General features: G+C 43.7%; 1 protein-coding gene across 6 annotated transcripts in view; it reads right to left on the bottom strand.

Annotated features, from left to right (window-relative positions):
* Positions 1-23,351, bottom strand: part of PSD3 (pleckstrin and Sec7 domain containing 3) — a 583,146-nt gene that overhangs the window by 414,344 nt on the left and 145,451 nt on the right. For all 6 annotated transcript variants that reach the window (XM_008267258.5, XM_089302856.1, XM_070047341.2 and 3 more), the window contains exon 2: positions 540-648. In XM_008267258.5, the coding sequence (XP_008265480.3) occupies positions 540-648 (109 nt within the window). The remainder of the gene's footprint in view (positions 1-539; positions 649-23,351) is intronic.

Here is a 23,351-nt window from a genome sequence, read left to right as displayed (position 1 = left end):
GGCTAATCCTCCGCCTTGCGGCGCCGGCACACCGGGTTCTAGTCCCGGTTGGGGCGCCGGATTCTGTCCCGGTTGCCCCTCTTCCAGGCCAGCTCTCTGCTGTGGCCTGGGAGTGCAGTGGAGGATGGCCCAGGTGCTTGGGCCCTGCACCCCATGGGAGACCAGGAAAAGCACCTGGCTCCTGGCTCCTGCCATCGGATCAGCGCGGTGCGCCGGCCGCAGCGCGCCGGCCGCGGCGGCCATTGGAGGGTGAACCAACGGCAAAGGAAGACCTTTCTCTCTGTCTCTCTCTCTCACTGTCCACTCTGCCTGTCAAAAAAATTAAAAAAAAAAAAAATAAATGAAATGACCTAGAACTACCTACAAGCACTACATTTGATAATTCCTCAATTTTACATCTTGGGAAAGGTGATTCGACAAATAATTAGAGAAAATGGGTTTCACAGAGGTAAGAAAGAAGTAAGAAATGGAGAAAAGGCACTCAGAAATAAACAGCATTTCCTATCTTTCACCTGAAGGAGGGACTGGGAAACACTTACCAGTGTCTGGAGTTTTCTCTTCAGATCTGCCAAATAAAAATGCATATTTGGCCTTGGCAACACTCTGGGAATGTGCTGATGCATTGTTAACCCAAACAAATGTCTCTGCCTGCAAAAAGAGAGCAAAATAAAGACATCAGTGAAAAATACATCTTAGAATTAACCACTCAACACGGGAATGATTAAGCAGTTAAGACATATATACCTGGTTGAATGCTATTTGAGAAGTCTAAGACAAAAAAATCAGAATTCAAAGTTATCACTGCATGACTGCAACTACAGAAAAAAATAAATATGATCATCTAAAGGAAAATAAGAAAAATAATAACTTGGCCTGGTTGGGGGCAGGACTATGTTAGACATTTTTTAATTATGAATTTTACTTTTAAACACATCATTTTCCACATAATTACCATTACTCACAGTCTGTAATAAGAATACTGCTCTGTCAGAGTATACCAACAAAAAACTAGTCTTTCCCCACAGCAAATCACATTTATATTAATCAGGAACACCATTCAGCCAAACAGGGCCGAGACTAGAACTGCCAAGCATTCCATTTATACAAGTGTCCTAAAGTTAGCATCTGTCCCAGTGTCCTTTGTGATCCCTAAGTCTCTTATTAAAAAAAAAAAAAAAAAGCTAAAAAGTGACAGGAAAGTGGCTCACAACATGACTCTGAATTGCTACCACCACCTCCTTAGCTGCTAAAGGCAAATGGCAAAAAAACAGGAGTGCCTCCCTTCTCCTGCCTAAGACTGCTTTAGAATAAGTAACAAGGAAGAAATTTCAAAAACAAAGATATTGACCTAAACCAGACACTGTCATTCTTCTTCCTCTCTAACTCAAACAGGAATCAGATCCAAACCCATGCTGGTTTCTATCTTCTGATTGTGAGATATCTTCTATCAAGGCTGAGTAGCAACTGACCAATTACTTTGGGGAAAAGGAATAGGATTTCATCAGCAACAAAGTAACCACTTTGAAGAGGACAATGTTTTGTTTTCTATTCTCTCCTTTGCAGCAGAAATGAGAGACAACAGTGAGAAGGCCCAATCATAATCACTGCAGACAGGTTCAAGTGTAGGCCCCTTCTGTCCTCCAATACCGTATCAAAGAGCTGGCATGTGCAATTTTGTTAGCAATTTCCCAAAACAGCTGTATCATCATTTAGTGTTCATTATATATAAAATGTATCTGTCTGAAAAAAGTGCACACACCTCTTGGTGTTGTATGTTAGATAATATCGTTTTCCCCAACAGACAGGAAATATTAAATTTTTTATGTATTTGGGGAGATTCGGGCTGGTATAAGAAGAACTTGGTCCCTAATTTAGGCAGGGAGGTTAGGAAAGGCTCTGTGAGCATCCAGTACTCGCAGAGCGGAGGAAGTGAAGCCCAGGAAGGATGGCACCTCCGACTGAATGGAGGGAGGGTCACACTCGTGGCCCTGGAAAACAGAAGGACCAGCCTGCTCCAGTAACAGAGAGGAAGGCCCAGTCGCCACAGAACAGGGGCAGAGGGAGAACAGCACCGCTCTGAGAGAAGGGAGGGGCCCAGCACACAGGTGTGTGGCTCTGATAAAGGGAGGAGGGCTTCCATCAGTTTCATGGAAAGCCACTGAAGGAGTTTACAATACAGCCATTTGTTAACATTTGTAGAAAACTATTCACTCACACTTTTTTTTTTTTTTTTTGACAGGCAGAGTTAGACAGTGAGAGAGAGAGAGAGAGAGAAAGGTCTTCCTTCTGTTGGTTCACCTCCAAATGACCGCTACGGCTGGCGCGCTGCGCTGATGCAAAGCCAGCAAGCCAGGTGCTTCCTCCTGGTCTCCCATGGGGTGCAGGGCCCAAGTACTTGGGCCATCCCCCACTACACTCTTGGGCCACAGCAGAGAGCTGGACTGGAAGAGGAGCAACCGGGACAGAACCAGTGCCCCAACCGGGACTAGAACCCGGAGTGCCAGCGCCACAGGCAGAGGATTAGCCTAGTGAGCCGTGGCGCCAGCCACCTACACTTTTAAAAGATCTTATGCTTGTTACACGGAAAGTGGGCTGGAAAGAGACCAGAGAACTCAGAGACAGATGAGAGTGTTTGGAAGCTTAGAATAGAGTGACAGCAATGGACATAGGCAAACAAAGATGAATTAAAATACATTTCGCAAGGAGAATTCATGTAACTTTCTATAAACTAAATTTAAGAAATGAGGGAAATGGAGAAATAGAGGATAATTATATTGGGTAACAGTTACTACTGTGCTAGGCACAGTTCTAAAGCAACACATGGACTATCTCCTTTAAGACTCAGAACAAGGTAGATACGGTAGACACTATCATCCTGAACAGAAAAAGTGGCAACGAGTGATTAAGTGATTCACCCAAAGTTGTACAGCTAGAAAACTGCATCTTAAAGTTTCAAATCCATGCAGTCTAAATCCAGAACCCATGGCACTGAGGCTGACAACCCAGAAATCTGACTTGAACGGGCAGGCGCATGTACTAGGCCGGGGAGACTACAGAAGGAACATTTATCAGCAGCTTAGACGTGGTCTTCCAGGTGATCTCCCAAGGCTTCCATGAAACACGATAGAAGAAATTTTTAAAGAAAAGTTTTACGATGGAATCAGAAAAAAGATGCCATCCATGAAGCAAAGGTTTAGGAAATCACAGGAAACTAACTTTTTTGGCTTATAGTCTCAACTTAAAGCTTGAGAATGGTTCTTTAATTTCTTTAGAACTGCTCTTAACTTCAGATCCATTGTTGGGAGTAGGAAAGGTGAATCATTAGAATCCCAGAAGTCCAAAGTTGGAGGAAAGAGAAAATACATTTTTATTTCTATTTCCCTTAAGCTGAAATTTAGCAGTTTTTCTCCCGTGGGAATGCAGGTAACAAAGCACAGTATTAGTAGTAGCAGAGCAGTTTACTTTGCCACTAATAGAAATCATACTCATTTTCATATCTCATAAGCTAATGCACATATCTTGAAATATCATTTATACTTAATCCTAGTTTGAAATGACAGTAGTTAACAAGATTTTAGACCCACGATTTAATCTTGTTATCAGTAAAGAAATATATAAATCATATCAAAGGCAGTCAATATTATGAATTTCTTTTACAACTCTATGTTTTTTAACATTTTTAAAGCTTTTTAAAACTTTATTTATTTATTTATTTGACAGCTAGAGTTACAGACAGTGAGAGGAAGAAACAGAAAGGTCTTCCATCCATTGGTTCACTCCCCAAATGGCCGCTACGGCGCAGCAGTGCTGATCCGAACCCAGGAGCCAGGTGCTTCTTCCAGGTCTCCCATGTGGCTGCAGGGGCCCAAGGACTTGGGCCATCCTCCACTGCTCTCCCAGGCCATAGCAGAGAGCTGGATCAGAAGAGGAGCAACTGGGACTAGAACTGGGGCCCATATGGGATGCCGGTACCACAGGCGGAGGACTAATCTACTGCACTGTGCGCACCAGCCCCAACTCTATGTATATTTTTACATGCACTTTGAAAACATTTTCCTGGGGCAGGTGTTTGGCCTACAGGTCAGAATGACAACTGAGATGCTGGCATCTATATCCAAGTGCCTGTTCCGAGTCCTGATGCTACTCCAAATCTCAGCTTCCTACTAAAACACAGCCTGGGAGGCAGTATCTAATGGCTCAAGTTATTGGGTTCCTGCCACCCCTGTAGGAAACCTAGAGTGAGTTTTCAGATCCGGAGGTCTCAGCCTGGCCCAACCTCAGACACTGAAGGCGTGTGAGGAGTGAAACAGTAGCTGGAAGTTATTGTCCCTCTCTCTTTCCCTCTCTGTCTCCAAACAGGAAGGGAAGGGTAGGCAGCAGAGAGGAATTATTCTGTCAACAGATCCAGAGCTTTCCCAGACTATTAAAAGGGGCTATGGCTCAAAAGGGTTAAAAGACCCTATGCAAGAGCAGCACTCCTCAAACTCATGACCCAGGAATGGCTCATGTGATCAGTTCAGTGGATCATGACCACAATTTTATGTATGCAAGCTTACACACACATATATTTAATAGATTAAATACCAAAATACCAGTATAGTAAGTGGAGAATAAGATAAACTATGTCTTATAAAGCTTATATGTATATGTATATGCACACTGGGTCACGATGTAAAGTGCTTTTCTCACCATGGATCATGATCAAAACTGTTTGAAATACACTGTTGTAGAGTGTTTCTAAAACTTCAGCATGAACTGGGACCACCTACAGCACTTTATAAAACACATACAGCTGGTGTCAATCTCAAGAGTTTCTGATTCAGTAGGTCTGAGGTGCTGCCTCAGAATTTGCATTTTCTAACAATTTTCCAGGTGACGCTGATGTTGCTGGTCTAGGAACCATTATGTGAACCACTGCTGCACACCAACACTTTTCATGTTGTACCCAGGAATCTTGTTAAAACATAGAGCCAGTGTAGGGTGGAGGCTGATTCCATCCCTAAAAAGTTCCCACAAGATGCTGACCACAGACGGCACTTAGGAAGTGCTAATGCAACAGGAGGGCTCAGTGTTAGAATTATAATCATATGCTCACAGAATAAAAACATTTTTAAGGGTTGCTTTACCAGGGAGTAAAATACACTACAGTATCCACTCTAATAAAACACTCCACACCTTGATTAATTGTGGGAATCAAAGCATTAAATACATCGCCCCACCTTGGTAAGTGAAACAAAATTCATTCTGCTCACTAATTGTGTCTTGAAGCTGTGGGCCCCACTGATATACTCTCTCCCTATGCAAGGCTTAAACATCTTCACTCATCTCTACAGTAATTTTTGCAGGCCTTTGAAAAATCATATTTGAAACAATCATCTGGATTGGAGGATCCATATAACTCAGCACTACTTTTTCCTTATATATTACTAATTTAATAAAATATACTCTTGTTTTATTATAGTCATTTTTAAAAAAGATTTTATTTATTTATTTGAATGGTGGAGTTACAGACAGTGAGAGGAAGAGACAGAGAGAAAGGTCATCCTTCCATTGGTTCACTCCCCAATCGGCCGCAACAGCCAGAGCTGTGCCGATCCGAAGCCAGGAGCAAGGAGCCAGGAGCTTTTTCCAGGTCTCCCACAAGGGTGCAGGGTCCCAAGGACTTGGGCCATCTTCTACTGCTATCCCAGGCCACAGCAGAGAGCTAGATTGGAAGAGGAGTAGCCAGGTCTCAAACAGGCACCCATATGGGATGCTGGCACCGCAGGTGGAGGATTAACCTACTGCGCCACAACACCGGCCCCTATTATAGTCATTTTAAGAACATAAATCTCATTAAGATGCATGGAACATGAAATAGCATCAGCAAAATTTAAAATCCACACTTAAGGGGCTGACGCTGAGGCTTAGTATATTAAGCCACCGCCTGCGGCACCGGCATCCTATATGGACCCAGGTTTGAGTCCCGGCTGTTCCACTTCTAATCCAGCATCCTGCTAATGGACTGGGAAAGCAGTGGAAGATGGCTCAAGGCTTGGGCTCCTGCACCAACGTGGGAAACCCAGAAGAAGCTCCTGGTTCCTGGCTTCGAATCAGTCTAGCTCCGGCCATTGTGGCCATCTGGGGAGTGAACCAGCGGATGGAAGACTCTGTCTGTCTGCAATTCGGCCTCTAAAATAAATAAATCTAAAAAATTTACATAATTTTTTTTAAAAATGCACACTCAAACCAACTTTCATAGAACCACTCCATCTCACATGAATATGTGGTCCTTGGACTTTAGCTTCTCTGCTGTGAAAAAGTATTACTAAAGTTTATCTCTAACTCAATTTATCTTCTAAACTCTAAAGAGCAACCATACTTCGTACTTCTAAACCACTTTCACAGATACTTCATTAAGAAGCAAGAACAAATCTATTCCATGTAATAAAATCACAAGGGCATGATCACCAACACATACCTTGTAATTAAAGACATCAGCCCACTGTGGGGAGCAACTCGGTCTAGACTAAGTTACTGGAATTAAGACTTATTCTATGCATCTGCTCTCCCACAATATGGCGCTGGGAAAGGAGTAAACAACTTTTACACAGCTGCCTCCAGTTCGACCAGTAACCTGCAGGAGCTGATCCTGCTCCTGATTGGAGGAGAGCAGCGTACTCGGCGTGTGGGTAGCAGAGTTGGGATTGGTGGAAGAGGACTATAAAGGAGGAGAGAGACAACATGCACCAGGAACATCTATCTGAAGGAACATCTGAGCAGCCCCGAGAGAGCCGGCCGGCGGTGTGCCGCTCCCCCGCGGAAGTGGGGAAAGTGGCAGGAGGGCCCGCCCCTCCACGGAGGTGGAGGGATGGCAGCCAACCCGGGAAGAACCAGCAGCAAACCCGGGAAGGGCCGAGCAGACAAAAGAACAGCGCAGGGTCCTATGTCGTTCCTCCGCGAATGGGGGAGCGACACCCACCACTAAATGGATGGGACCAATAAAATCCCAACCTTACATTCGAAGTGGTTTTTCCCAATTACAAATTACATTATCCAGTTTGCAATGCATTACTGATTATAATTACCAATTTGACACACAGGAGAAACACTACTGATGTAAAATGATTATTTTATTAGTCCAGCTATAGGGTGGGCATTTGGCCTGGTTGTTAAGATGCCACCTAGGGTGCCAACAAATGACACTGAAGAATCTGAGTTCAAAGTCCAACTCCAGCTCCTGATTCTAGGCCCTGCTAATGCAAAACCCTAGGAGGCAGCAGTGATGGCTCAAGCAGCTGGGCTCCTGCCACCCATGTGGGAGGTCTGGGTTGAATCTCCAGCCCTAGTTTTGGTCTGGTCCTGGCCCTGGCCTAGTCCCAGTCATTGTGGCCGTCTGGGCAATGAACCAGTAACGGGGAGTTCATCTTCCCTCTCTCTCTCCTTATCTTGCTTTCCCCAACCCAAACCCTGTGTGTGTGTGTGTGTGTGTGTGTGTGTATGCGGGTGTATCTGCCTCTCAAACTTCTTTTTTAATTATCTAGCTACAAAAATCAAGAAGACAAGACAGAAGTAAAAATAATTTTCAGTTGATCTGGGAAAAGATGTCTGGGGAGAAGATAAATGTTGGGACTAGAGTTTCCCAATTGTTTCCATTTCAGTATGATGTTCAGAGTATTTGGGAGCCTCCAAGTCAGTTAGCGGAGTATTATAAAGCACTTTGGTCAGAAAAGGTTAAAAGCTAAACTAAAGACTATAAAAGTAGTATTTCTTAGTCATTCAAAACTGAAACTCTATTATAACATTCACACTCCACACTTGATCCCATATGCTTCTAACCACTCCCATCACCTAGCAGAGGCCAAGCCCACAAAACAGGACACCATACACTCCAACTCAAGTGTGAGTAGGGACAAGATGCTTAACGAAAACACTGCAAAAAGCAAGTTAGGTGTTAAGGGCTGAACAATTCCCATGTTTAAGTCCTAGACCCCAGTTCCTCCAATGTGACTATATTTGGAACAGAGGGCATAAGGGTGTGGCCAATACCCCTTTACCACAAACCATGTTAACAGGGGAAAAGCACAACAAATTTATTTGATCACAGTTTTATGTGACAAAGGAACAAAGACCCAAAGGCCCAGGGTGAACCAGGGTGAGTGTTTCTATACTTAGGTTCAATGAGGCACAGACAGCTGTGTGAAAATGTCACTGGACAGGAAGGAAATGATCTAACACTACAGACTGAGTGAAAGCCAAGCAAGACCTGTCCAGATTCCCCTTGCCTCCCTGTGTGTCTCCTTCTCATGGATTTGGGGCAGGATCACTTCTGAAGTGAGGATCTGACGATCTCCTGTCAGACAAGGTAGGGTCAGAGAACACTTTTATGCACAGAAAGGGTGGGGAAGATTAGAGTAATATTTTGGAACTCTATGCTTGCTTTGGGAGGAAAGGGGGATCTAGTTTCTAGTACCTACCTTAGGGAACAGAAATTCTGTTTTCCATGGATTGCCTTGAGGGAAGCAGACAGGGAGCAGAAGGTGGGAGGACAGCAAACTTCACTTCTGAGGCAAGGTTTCTGAGCTCCAAGAGGAAACAGGGGTCTTTAGAGAGATGAGCGGGCCTAAACCCAATATGACTGCTGTCCTCATAGAAAGGTATTATGACAGAGACACACACAAATATGACAGAAGACACAGGGAGAAGGTGGCACCTGCAAGCCAAGGAGACAGGCCTCAGGAGAGACAACTCTTTCACCACCTTGGTCTCAGATATCTAGTCTCCAGAACTGTGAGAATATTAATTTCTGTTGTTTACACCATTCAAACTGTATGTGGTACTTCATTGTAGCAGCCTAACATGCTAACATGTTGGGGAAGCCTGAAATAATCTAAAGCAAAAGGGAACTTGTCTAGAGTGACAGGTACTTAATTTCTTGAAAGGGGAACAAGGGTATGGGTGGCAGGGTATGCCCGTTGACCAGCCCACAGAGGCAAAGGTGGATTTGGGAAAGGTAGTAGATCATTCAATTCCAGCCCAAAGCAGCAAGATTTAGAGAGAGGGTGGCTGGGAAGACCAATTCAGGAGAGCTCAGCAATGGACTCTCATTCCTGAGACCCCACACCACCTTTTCAACGGCAACAGCTCCATTTCAGTTTCATTCATTCAGATTCTGTATCAGGTTTTGGGGGAAGGGAGGCCCAGTGCAAACACTACATATCTACATCTGCTTTCTTCCAAAATCATTAAAAATCACTCTAAGGAGATTTTCTTGTAAGAGAAGGGGACATTTGTGAAGCAAACAGCCCAGAGATGGCTGATTTAGCAAAGCCCAGGGGAACCTGAAGAAGACAAAGAACCAACTGCATGTACAGGGCAGGACACTCCAAGGCCAAGGAATAGGCCCCCTGGTGAACTCTCCTAGTGGGGGGTCCCCATCTGCACTTCACTGGGCAACAACTTTCACCAGCCCAGGTGAAACGGCAGAGTTGTGTAACGTGAGAGATTTTTCAAAGAGCATGTCTGGCCTGGGGGACATGAGACACAACTGAAGGTGAGCGTATCATAGAGGAAACAGATCTGTATGCTGGATGTTAGGAAGTTTAGCATTTCTCTCCCACCAGTGTACCAAAAGATGGCACCTTCCACTTGACCTTCACGCACAGATCTGAAGCATTTTCTCTGAGGAATGTAACCAGCCCAAGACGAAAGACATGAAGAATGCAGCACGGAGTCCACGAGTAAACGCTCAACCAGATCCTCCTCCCAGGAAGCTCAGAGCTTCCCCTGGCACTCAGACCCACTCCTTAACTCTCGTGATCGGGACATTTTTGGAAACTCTGCAGCAGTTATTCCGTAGAACCTTCTTCACCCTGGGTGTACCTGTTTCTTCAGGATTAAATTCAGACCATGCGTCTCCAACAGGGATGTGGCAGAAGCACCGCACCCTTCTCTCTGCATTCTGTCAAGGGCACGTTTCAGTCTGTCCTGTTACTGAGCACATACACTTTACCTGAACTCACAGGCTTCTCCACTACCTACTTACAACTTTTTTCCCTTTGTAATTAATCACGTGCTGTGGGAAGATAACTTAGAAACTGTGCATATATCCTGTTCTTCACCAAATTTTCACCTTTCGGATTTATTTATTTTCATCAGTATGGGATGAATTTACTACTTTTTCCAGTGGATTAGAATCTACTGCTTTGAACCTTTATTTCAATATTGTCCAGTTTGGGTCAGTTTTGGTTGGTGGAAGCTTCTTCAAGCTGGCTTCTTCTTTCACATGTCCCCGTTGTTCCCTAAGCACTGCTTTACTTTCTGGGCAATAGGATATTTCAGGTTTCTCTGTTTTCCATCTGCCTAGAATGAGCTCTTTCTTCAAAACAACAACAGCAATAAACCTGGTGCCTTTCAGTGAAGAGTACTATTTAGATTCAACACCTACACAGTAGATATGGTCATTGCTACATGGGGTAAGGGCTTATAGTCTAGCTCAGGCCAGCACTAGGGAACTTTGTCTTTGTCTTTGTCTAGAGACACACACAAACACACCTCCCTCCCTCTCTCTCTGTGGTAGACTGAATAAAGGCCTCCCCAAGGTATCTATATCATAATCCCTGGCCCTGCCTTAAATGGCACGGCTAGACTGTGGAGGCACACATAGGTCTAAATTAAATTTCTTTTCTTTAAAGATTTATTTGTTTATTTGAAAGGCAGAGTTACAGAGAGACAGAGAGAGAGAGAGAGAGAGAGAGAAATAGGTCTTCATCCACAGGTTTACTCCCCAAATGGCCACAATGGCTAGAGCTGGGCTGATCCAAAGCCAGGAGCCAGGAGCTTCTTCCAGGTCTCCCACATGGGTACAGGGGCCCAAGAACTTGGGCCATCCTCTGCTGCTTTCCCAGGCCATAAGCGGACAGCTCAATTGGAAGAGAAGCAGCCGGGACTCAAACAGCTGCCCGTGTGGATGCCAGCACTGCAGATGGCAGCTTTACCAGGTATACCACAGCACCAGTCCCTAAAGTAAACTTCTTGACATAAGAGCATTACCCTGGATTATCCAAGCAGGTCATAAATGCAACTGCACATTTCCTTTTCAGAGGAAACCAAAGGGAGAGTTGAGACAGACGTGAAAGAAGTCTTGTGACAAGCGCACAGAAAAGCAGTCAGAGGAAAGAAGTCACACTGTCAGCTGGGACAATGGGGCAAGAGCCCAGGAGACAAGGGATGCAGCTCTAGAAACTGAAACGTCAAGGAAACAGCCCCTACACTCCCTAGAGGCACCCACCTCACTGGCACCCCAGGGTTCCCTTTCAGACTTCTGGCCTCCAGAACTGTAAGGAAATAAACTGTTGTTTTCAGCCATGCAGCTGTGGTGCTCTATCACAGAGGTCATGAGAAATGAATGCATACACACAGAGGAATATAAGCACAAAGGCACACTTTTCTACCTGCATTTATTGCTACCGCTACCGATTTAATAAAATGTCATGAGTTCAAGCTCATATTCTTTCCACAAATGTCCTACTATTGCTTTCAGATAGAAATGCATCATTAATGAGATAACTGTAAGTCTAACATGGAACTTGTTATTCCACATATACTGTTCCTTGTCAGTGCAGCTCATCCAAATAGACTTTGCTTTTCCACTGTAATTAAGACTCTCCACTATAATTAAGAAATTTCTATTGCTGAAAAACAAACTATCCATCCTTCCACTTATCTGGCAATATGCATAATTTTCCCTTTAAAAACATACTCGACATATGCCTGCACGTCAACAAGTGGAAAAAACACTGGTGCTTGGCAGAAGGGGGTGGCCTACATATTCCCCTACAATCAGCCCCAATTCTCTTGACAGGCTAATTGGACAGATATTCCTAAAGCCAGTAACAACAGCAAGTAAAACTGGGACAGAAATCGTCTCAAGAGTAGGGAGAAGCCAAAAACAGCCAGTAGACAAATGGAGTAGCTGAAAAGCTAAATCTTTAATTCATAAAAGGTTTGAAATGGCATGGAAACCAAAGGGTAAAGCAGGAAATGGACTGTGAGGCCTCGAAGAAGACAGAGCAAAAACCAAGACTCAGCTCCTCACCTAGTGCTTATCCAGCCCTGCTGCCAGCCCGTTTTTAATTGTGTGAGCACAGGAGACAAGAGCTAGGATTCATGGCCTTTTTAAAGCCCCCAGAGGTCCATTCTCATTTTCCCACCAGCTGCTGTCTACTCACTCTGCCCATTTCCCGAAAGCACCCTCCCCTGGGACAAGGGCAAATGGGGCTCAGCTGCTTCTCCCCTGCATACAGCCGGGGCAGGCAGCATACGAGCGGCTGCCATAGTCACCAACCTGGCTTCCACAGAGAAGCATGTGGAGTTGGGAAAGGCTCCGAAGGCAAATACTGAACAGACTCAAAACAAATCTGCCTTGGACAGCCTTCATTTTGGACCCACTGTAGTTGTTCTCCGACCAAACAGGGAGATTAAATCCCCCTCCTAGGAAGTGTGCCTGACTCTGGGCTGGGCTCAGCACATTAGGGCTTTTACAAACGCAGACAGCTGGGGCTGGCGCTGTGGCGCAGCAGCTTAACGCCCTGGCCTGAAGCGCTGCCATCCCGTATGGGCGCCAGTTCGAGGCCTGGCTGCTCCATTTCCGATCCAGCTCTCTGCTATGGCCTGGGAAAGCAGTACAAGAAGTCCCAAGGACTTGCACCCATGCACCCGTGCGGGAGACCTGGAGGAAGCTCCTGGTTTCAGATCGGCGCAGCTCCGGCCATTGCGGCCAATTGGGGAGTGAACCAGAGGATGGAAGACCTCTCTGCCTCTCCTCTCTCTGTATAACTCTTACCTTCAAATAAATAAATAAATCTTTTTTAAAAAATGCAGACAGCTGCTTTATTTTCTGAGCCTGAAGTAGGAAGCCTGGAGCTAGAAAGTTGGGACACTAAGCAGGGATGTAAGACATGGGGGTCAAGTTTTCCTGACCTGCGCAGCTCCTTCATTCAGACACCAGGTAACTAACGAGTTGGAGAGCTTCAAAGAGACAATATAAGAGAAAATTAACAACCACATATTATCAGTCAACAGCACCTCCTCCTCCACCTTTCCCATCATCGCACAGGTGCAGAGCCAGCAGTACCGTCTTCCTTGAGCCTCCACTTGTGTCCCTGCCTATGGCTGGCCCTTCTTGCTTTCCCCAGGCTCTGGACAAAAATGCGCTTCTGATAATGCTTAAAATTCATAAATGAAGCAGACCTGATCACAATTCGCAATTTTGAAATAAAAACTCACACTGTTAGGCCTCTGAATGGCTCTTCTCACGTGCTACAGACTCCAGGTTCTTAATCACGAGGCGGGAGCTCTCCCGGCACAGAGAGCACTTTAGGGTCTAAGCTATGTCACATGAGGAAAGGCTGACACGCCACAGACAACCTCACAAGTCAGCCAGCATGATCAGGATCCCTGTGAGGAAACCAGCCAGACTTTGAATAGACAGCATTCACAAATGCTCCTCTGGGCATGCATTTATAAAAAGGAGGAAGGTCAGGTACTGGAGCCATACAAATAAGCACCATGCAAAGCAGAAAGAGGATGCAGGCTCACAGGATGAGTCGTATAAAGTTTTTTGCTGAATCCTTATAAATTCAGCAACATCCAAAAAGCCTTGAGGCCTTGGTAGAAATCTCACGAAGAAATTACATAAATGAAAATGGGGCATCAGCCTACCTAAATCTGCTTTTGCAAAATAATATAGTGTCTTCAGTTATTTCAAAAGTTCCACCAACTACTGAAACAAACTTAAATCTATTCTAAAGATTGAAGAAGCATCTCATGGCACACTGCCAAAGGGAGAAAGAGGTGCTAAATGTGGGAACATCAGGAGGGTCTTCTCCCCTTAGTGTGCCAGCTCTCCCAGATGGTAACTGCGTTTATTGAAACACAGCTCGCCCAGGCATGGACTTTACAAGTTAGACATGTTCATGACTCTTCTTGACTAAGTTAAGAAGAAGACAGCTATAATTTCCCTCTTGTAAGGAGCGATGTGAAGGACAAATTAAATATTCTTTTCTACTTAGAGAGTCTGAGTCATTTACCCAACCTTCATGTACCAAGGAAAAAGAAAAATAAAAGCATCCTGAAACTCATAAAATCCAAGCCAAAACAGTACATGAAATCATTGCAGTGATTAAGAAAAAATACATGGGCTACCTAAATTTCACCTAACAGAAATTACCTCCGAGCACAAGTCCCTCTTGAGAAACACCAAATGACCATAATTTGATATCATAAAGACAGTTGGAGGGGTCAGGGTACCCCTGGGCAAGCATTTGGTTCTGCCTGCAGGACACAAATCCTGAGCAGATGATAACAAGCATTTCAGGCCTGGGGGATAACAGATGCCCATTATGCAGAGATACTCATGAGCTGGGCTCAGAGGATCTGTAAACACAGAAAGGAGGGGCATCATCCAGAACAAGAACAAGAGGTCCAGAAAACATAAATTTACCCAAAATTCTGAAAATTCACATTCTCAACTAACACTAATCATCCATAGTCTTAATGATTTTTTTAACAATGTTTAATTTAACTTCAGATGATACAGCAAAGTGAACTATGTATGTCAGTGCTTAATACCCTTGCTCATAGGGAGTAAAGCCACATCTTCAAAACATCCAGACAAGGCAGGATATGTCTTTCTTAGTACCTCTTCTTTGGGTATGTCTTGACGGGTAGTCAATAGGTAAAAAGACACTAGACAAACTGATAAAGTGACATGGATTTTTATTTCAGAAAATTTCCATTATTTACACTAAAGCACTGTCAGGATATGCATACTACCTGCAATATGAAAAGTTTCCAGTATACATTTTTAGCTTTTACAAAGACACAAACAAATCACTAGTAATGAATATTCAAAGATACAAGCTATTCTTTAAAAAAAAAAAGACTATTTATTTATTTATTTGAAAGTCAGAGTTACACAGAGAGAGAAGGAGAGGTCTTCCATCCACTGATTGACAGCAATGGCTGGAGCTACGCCAATGTGAAGCCAGGAGCCAGAAATTTCTTCTGGATACCCCATGGGGGTTCAGGGGCCCAAGGACTTGGGCCATCTTCTACTGCTTTCCCAGGCCATAACAGAGAGCTGGATCAGAAGTGGAGCAGCCAGGACTTGAACCGGTGCTCATATGGGATGCCGGCACTGCAGGCAGCAGCTTTACCTACTACACCTCTATTCTTTATGTGAGAAAATGAACAAACTTCTCAGAAACCAACTACTTCCATTAAATGTTAAAAGTAAATTAACTCTTGTTTTTTCAAGGTCATCCATACATTTTCCCATTTAATATATACATCACCTCCAATACACACATTTTTAAAAATTGTTTAATTATTTACTTGAGAGGGAGGGAAAGAGAGACAGGCTATACTGAGAAAGACAAACAGGCAGTGGGCTCCCTATCCACTGGTTCAACTCTCCAAATACCCAGAGCAGCTGAGACTGGGCCAGAGCCAGGAACTAGGAACTCCATCCAGGTCTCCCACATAAGTGGTGGGGACTCAACTACTTGAGCCATCACTGCTGCCTCCCAGACAGACACTGAAGTCAGGAGGAGGAGCCACGTATGGAATTCAGGTTCTCTGATGGAGTACAGAGGTGTCATAATGGGTATCAAAACCAAATGGTCGGGCCGGTGCCGCAGCTCACTAGGCTAATCCTCCACCTGCGGCACTGGCACTCTGGGTTCTAGTCCCGGTTGGGGCGCCGGATTCTGTCCCGGTTTCCCTTCTTCCAGTCCAGCTCTCTGCTGTGGCCTGGGAAGGCAGAGGAGGATGGCCCAAGTGCTTGGGCCCTGCACCCATGTGGGAGACCAGGAGAAGCACCTGGCTCCTGGCTTCTGATCAGCGCAGCGTGCCGGCCATACCAGCCATTTGGGAAAAGGAAGACCTTTCTCTCTGTCTCCCTCTCTGCCTATGAAAAAAAAAAAAAAAAAGAAAGAAAAAGAAAAAAAAAAAAAAAAGGTCAAATGCCTGCCCCTAAAGTTTTTGTGGTTAAAACATTTGAAATTTACTCTCAGAGGTTTTGAAATGTACCACCAACTATATTTCCCAAGCTGAGCAACAGATTTCAAAAGAGGTGCTTATTCCTGCTTTCTGACTGAGGCTTTGTACCCCGTGACCCCCACCCTAGGCCCCTGTTAACCACCATTCTACTCTACTTCAGGGAGTTCGACTGTTTTATTAGATCCTATATATGTGACAATGTATAGCATGTGTCTTTCTCTGCCTGGCTTATTTCACTTCACACCATCATTTTGTAACCCATAAATATATATATCAAAACTTTTTGAAATTTGTGTATACAGGAGGTCTTCAAAACATTCATAAAAGTGTGTATTATGAGAAAGCTATGCCTGAATTTCAAAACTTTTCCAACAAAATCAATTTATCTTTTAATTCCACGTTCTACAAACTTACTGAAATAGCGTTGTACAAATATAAATTGTCAATTTAAAAACATAAATAATTGTTGCAGGATTTTCAGGACTTTTAGGTCCCACTGGCCAATTACCCCTCTGAAACAGCAAGTCGTTGCCTGGTGCCCTTGATGTAGGCAGGCATACAGAATAAAATTAATTAGATTTGTGAGCTGAAGACCACACCCTCACCACACACCCTGTGTGATCTCATGCCCCTACCTGACCACACCTGTGCGCCCACCTACCAATCAGGCTACATAATCACTCCCCTTTGGAAGTGGATAAAAGGCCTGAAACACGGTGGGCCCAGCCCCTATTGCCTTTTTTCGTTATTATAGACCTTTGTTGCCCCGCACCTTTGGAGTACATGGCCTTCAGGCCACCCGCGCTCTCTGCCTTGGCTTTGCTGCCCCTGAGAAGCTGCTTATAGATCAAAACCAAATGCTTGCTGCATGTGGCTTTTGGCCTGCTTTCTACTTGGTATGGATTCCAACTTAATTTCTGGACTTTCCTTTCTCCCTTAGATTAACACCCTCACTCTCCTATGCATTTCTCTCACTTACATATAAAGCTTAAAACTTACCATGTTGCCTGGCTTATTTGAGCCAGTATTCAGAATTCTTCTCTGAATTCATGGCAAGAGTCCACACAGCTTATTAATATGGAAATATATAGGCATATTAATATGGAAATAATAGGCAAATCGGTATCACCCTGACAATTCATCAGTCTCATCCACACAAGCAAGGGACCCAAGACTTTTCTTGTTGAGACTCACACTTAAGAAAGACAACCTAAGAGTGAAACACTTTGGAGCAGTATTTCTGCTGACCCAAGAGAACCCACAGCCGGTGACCACGTAGCCGCTCAGGCTACTGAATCTGGTACCAGGGAATGGAGAGGACAGCCTGCCTTTTGACCTAACTCCTCAGCCGATTCTCAGACATGTTGAGACTCGAGATCTACCATTCATTCTGCAGCTACACTGGGCATGTAACTGAGCTCTCCAGAGTACTACGGAACAGCAGGGCATCTGACAGCAAAAAGCAAAGGCACTCCTCTGAGGCTGCCAATACAAACCTCAAAAAAGAAAAAAATAAATAAATATATAAAGTACCTGGGAAGCCCAACTGACAAGCTAGGATCTCTGGTTTACTGTGGGTATTTTACAACAATGTCAAAAGTTGTTGGTTGCTTTTATCAATGGCTTTAAATGCAAGAAGTTAGTGAGGACAATGCGACAAGCCATGCAGTTGCTTTTGTACAATCCTGAGGAAATGCCCTAGTTACTGAAGGCAAGTCATCTCACAAACACTGGCTTTTCCACAATGCATGAGCTAAAGAACAATGAGTACATGCAAACTGCCATTGTCCTTAAATACAGAACACAGGAGAATAAATGCTTCACCAAGAGGTTTGTTCACTTGTAAAGAAGTTGATACCCTACCCCCCCACCCACCCACACACCTATTCAAGGGGCTCTGATCTCCTGAGCTCCCAAGGATCAGAGTCATGTTTTGTCTTCATGTCTGTGACTAGAACATGAAAATAACATGATGAACTATATTTTATAGGTTTAATCGAGACAATAGTGCTCTACTGAGTACTGGAGCTAATTTTAAGAATTTACTGGAGGTAATTTTAAGAACGCTTGTCTGAGGGGCCGGCATTGTGGCATAGGGGGCTGAGTCTCCACGTGGACACCAGCATCCCATGTGGGTACTGGTTCTTGTCCTGGCTGCTCCTCTTCCAATTCAGCTCCCTGCTGTGGCCTGGGAAAGCTGCAGAAGATGGGCCAAGTACTTGGGCCCCTGCACCTATGTGGGAGAACCAGAAGAGGCTCCTGGCTCCTGGCTTCAGATTGGCTCAGCTCCAGCCCATTGTGGCCATTTGGGGAGTGAACCAGCAGATGGAAGACCTTTCCCTCTGTCTCTCCCTCCCTCTGTCTGCAACTCTGCTTCTCAAATAAGCAAATTAAAAAAGAAATCTAAAATAAAATAAAATGCTTGTCTGAGCTTGCTAAGAATCTAGAAACTGACTTGTTTCCAAATAATTATAAATACACAGACTTTGGGGATTCAGGTATGAAAGACTGGCCCACCTACACATTGTATTAATACATGTGGATAATAAAGTCTGGTTAAGCCAGGTTGATAGCTTACATCAACTTATGAACAAAGACTAGCGATATGAGTCTGATGCTAGATCCCTAACTGTGCATTAGGGAGCTGAGAACAAATCACCTGCTCAACAAGAGCAAACTCACTACGAGCCTGCAGGTGTGTGGTGCACTAGAGCAGCAGCTTCATTATTCAGAAACTAATAACCCAGCAAACACATCCTGGATCCCGGAAGCAGAGTTTCAGAGCAGCCAAAGGGAGCATGTTTCAAAGTTCACGCGGCTAAATATATTCCACCTTAAGCTGCAGAACACCTCAGGGCTCCTACATATGGAGGATTTTAAGAGCTTTAGTTGTTTTCTAACTCTTATGAAACTCCAAACAGTTTATTAGGGAGAAGGGTAACAGCAAAGCAGGCACTATAAAAAAAATCTAAGAATGACAATCACAAGTATGATAATAAAAACAAAGGATAAATGACAACACAAGCAAAGATAAAAGACAAGTATAAACTGTGAGTAAATATTTGTAACATTTGTTTAATAGCTAAATATCACAAATTACAATAAAACAATAAGAAAAACACAAAAACACAGAAGAACTGGTAGAAGATAAAACAACTTGAAGAATGGAAATACAAATACAAATAATAATAGACACTAATGGTCAACCTTTACCCATAATACTAAAAAAGATAAAAAAGTTTTGTGATAATAAATTTGGAAAACTGTGAGGAAACTGATAAATGAGTAAGGAGTATAAATTAACAGTTTTTCTGTCATAAATCTGGTAGTATAGAAAAGTTAAAAGAGGAATTTCTATCAGCTAGTATCATATTCTCTTCATCTGTGAATGCTGTCTGTGTATATGTAACATATACAGATACATATATATACATACACACACATACTCATAATCACACACACCAAAAAATACATCTTATAAACATCTGAACAGATATCCAAGTATATACAAGAATATATTGGCAGCACTATTTGTAATAGCAAAAAATAAAAACCTAAAAGTCCATCAATGTAGAAATGGCTAAATAAACTATAGAATGATATACAATGGAGCAATTAATAAAATTAATTAAGTCGAGACAGTTGGAAAAAAGCAAACTGAAAAATGTTTGTACTGTATGGCACTTAAGACACGCAAAGATACACATGTATGAGTGTGTATATTACTGCAGTTGATATTCAAAATATTAAACAACCAGAGACAAGGGGCCCTGAGCAATTTCAATGTATGCTGGCCCAATCAGAATGGATACCAGCTGTATAGGTAGGTACAGATAGATCATTTAACAGGTATCAGTCAGGAATATTAGCAATATATATACACACAGGAAAAAATCTGCAAGAATGGTTAAGGCCCCACAAGATAACTGTGTTGGAATGGATAGGAAAGAATCAAGATTTAGGAAAGGGGAATTTTTATAAGAATGTACTCATGTGCTACTTATACAATTAAAGTTTAATTTTTCCTAAGAATAAAAAAAATCAAAAAATAACACTATGGAGAAACTTTGTCAGTTAAGCCACTAATTCTTTTTACCTACAAATTCAATCTTCTGCAACTCTTGAATAAAATCTGGCAAGGGGAGGACACTGTGGCATAGTGGAGAAAGCCGCCGCCTGCAGTGCCAGCATACCATATGGCCACCAGTTCGAGCCCCAGCTGCTCCACTTCTGATCCAGCTCTCTGCTATGGCCTGGGAAAGCAGTAGAAGATGGCCTGAGTCCTTGGGCCCCTGCACCCATGTGGGAGACCTGGAGAAAGCTCCTAGCTCCTGCCTTTAGATCAGCACAGCTCCAACCATTATCGCCAATTAGGGAGTAAACCGTCAGCTGGAAGACCTCTCTCTCTCTGTCTCTCTTTCTCCCTCTGTGTAACTCTGACTTTCAAATAAATAAATAAATAAATCTTTTTTTAAAAAATCTGGCTAAATATTTTTCACAAGTAAATTACCATTCCTTGGTCTCTGACCCAGAAGGCCAAACCATTCACCTACCCATCTACATACACATCCACCCACCTGTCCACTCACCCATCCATCCATCCATCCATCCATCTTTCCATCATATACCTGTCTGTCTGTCTGCTCAGATCATGAGACTGTTCTGGTCTGGGAAGAACTGCAATGTATACTTTCTATTACACCCCAATTTCGGGGGAGGTAGGAGACTCACAAAAAAGCAATATCTAAATGAAGTGTGTAGCTAGCTTTAAGCCCAGTAATTCCCAAACTTCAGTGTGTCCAAGAATTGTTCAGAGCCTCATCCCAGTCACCCGGGTCAGCAGGCCTGCAGTGAGGTTAAGAATTTGTGTTTTGGAGGCCAGTGCTGTGGCCTAGTGGGTAAAGCTGCCACCTGCAGTGGCAGCCTGTTTATGTCCCAGCTGCTCTACTTCTTATTCAGCTCTGCTACAGCCAGCAAAGACAGCAGAAGATGGCTCAAGTCCCTGGGCCCCCGTACCCATGTGGTAGACACAGAAGCTCAGCGCTCCTGGCTTCAGATCAGCCCAGCTCCAGTCATTGAGGCCATTTGGGGAGTGAACCAGTGGACAGAAGACCTCTCTCTCTCTGCATCTGCCTCTGTAACTCCGCCTTTCAAATAAATAAATAAATCTTCAAAAAAATAAAAAAGAAGTTGTGTGTCTGTAACTCTGCATTTCAAATAAATAAATAAATCTTAAAAAAAATAAAAAAGAAGTTGTGTTTCAGGTAAGTTCCACTATGATTTCCATAAAGATGATTCAGGAACCACACTCTGAGAAATATTGCTCTAATCCAAGGAAATTAGCCTTTTCACTCTTACCCCAAGTCCAGTGAACTTTGTGAACTTTGTAAATAACATCAGGCTACCTCGCACAGATGCCACAAAGACACCCAACACGCATGCTCAAGGAGCATGCAGTCACGGGAGTCAGAAGGGAGCACAGCTGCTTGTCAGCTCTCAGGAGATTTAACTGCAGCAGTAACAAACTTCAAATGCCAGTGACCTACGGTGAAGTTCTGTGTCAAGCTCAGATTCTGCAGCTGCTATGGGACAAGTGTGACTCACGTACAGGTTGACTGCAAATCAGAACCCTTCGTCATCTTCATTCTGCAATCTAGGCTAAAGGGGCCATCCCTCTCTGTACATGGGACATCACAGTAAAAGAAAAAGTCAAGGGATGGGCATTTAGTGCAGCAGTTCTTCTTCTACCCCATCTACTGCCTTACAGGGCCACTGGCAACCAGCTGTGAGCCACTGATTCTAACACAACTACCACCCTTCCTAATAACTTCAGAATTCACCTGGGTAACTCACCAGCCCTTAAGCCCCTCTGTTCCATAAGCTTTCATCTCCATGACTTTCCCCTCCAGTCAACTTCACTGCCCAGTCCCTGTTCCAGTATTCCACTCTGTTTTTCTCCAACTGCATCCCTTTGAGTTTCTCACTCTCTTATTCTCACCAGACTGGCACCAGACCTATTCAAGAACTGCGTGGCTCTGAACTCTCCTTGTTGCAGAACTCCTATCAACACAGCTGCCTTGGGCTCCTTCACTGGACTCTTTCTTCAGCTCCTACCTTACTCTAACGTTGCTGCTTCCAGGGCTGATCTTCCTTACTTCTCACGTTAGAAACCCTTCCAGGAGATCCTTTCCAAACCCATAACTTCCACCAAACCTAAACACTCACAACTACCCATATCTTTACTTTTACACCCAAAAAATTTCTTTTAATACTCATAATATTTAACTGATTACTATATATGCCAATCAGTATCTACACACTCATCAGGTCTTAAAAAAATGCATTGAGGACAGAACTGTGGTGCAGAGGGTTAAAGCCATGGCCTGCAGCACCGGCATCCCACGTGGTGCCTGTTCAAGTACCAGCTACTCCACTTCCAATCCAGCTCCCTGCTAAATGCAAACTGGGAAAGCAGTGAAAGATGGCCCAGGTCCTTGGGCCACTGTACCCACATGGGAGACTCCAAAGAAACTGCTGGCTTCAGATCAGCTCAGCTCCAGCCGCTGTAGCCATTTGGGGAGTGAACCAGCAGAAGGAAGACAGCTCTCTGTCTCTGCCTCTCTGTAACTCTGTCTTTTGGGGAGTGAGCCAGCAAATGGAAAACCTCTCTCTGTCTCTGCCTCTAACTCTTTCAAATAAATAATTAAAATAAATCTTAAAAAAAAATAAAATAAAATGTACTACATGTTGCAGTTCAAACAGGATTTGGCTCCCTAATTCATGTGATTTTAAACCCTCAAGTCATAAGTTAATGGAATTAAGAGGATGAAGACTTAATCAAATAATGGTGATTGGATGGTGGACCTAGTGGGAGGTCCTCAGGTCACATAGGTGGCATGCCCTCGGAAGGCAGATTTGAGGGTGCGTTATATAAGCTGTTTACCCTCCCATCTCTCTCGAGTCCTGGCTCACTGTAGGATCCTTTCTCTGCCTGTGCTCCATCACAGACTACCCTCACCAGACAACAGACCAATCACCTGATCTTGGACTATAAACCATTAGAAAGTAAACCTTTTCCTTTATAAGTTACCTTCTCTCAAGAATTCCAGTTGTAGTAACAAAAAGCTAATATAATTACCTTTTCCCTCAATTCAGGTCTTCCTTCTATATTCCTTATCCTACTCTCTGATGCTAACATTCACACAGTCACCTTAGCCAAAGCCTGGAAGTTATCCCAGATACCTTCTTTCTCATTTTCTTTTCCAGCTCATCTTCTAAGTCATATCAACCCCATCTTCAACAAGTCCCTC

This window comes from Oryctolagus cuniculus, chromosome 8, assembly GCF_051225735.1.
Source record: "Oryctolagus cuniculus isolate XC-2025 breed Fujian yellow rabbit chromosome 8, ASM5122573v1, whole genome shotgun sequence".
Classification (NCBI taxonomy): domain Eukaryota; kingdom Metazoa; phylum Chordata; class Mammalia; order Lagomorpha; family Leporidae; genus Oryctolagus; species Oryctolagus cuniculus.
The sequence above is the reverse complement of the archived record's forward strand: the minus strand, read 5'-3'. Positions and strand labels throughout refer to the sequence as shown.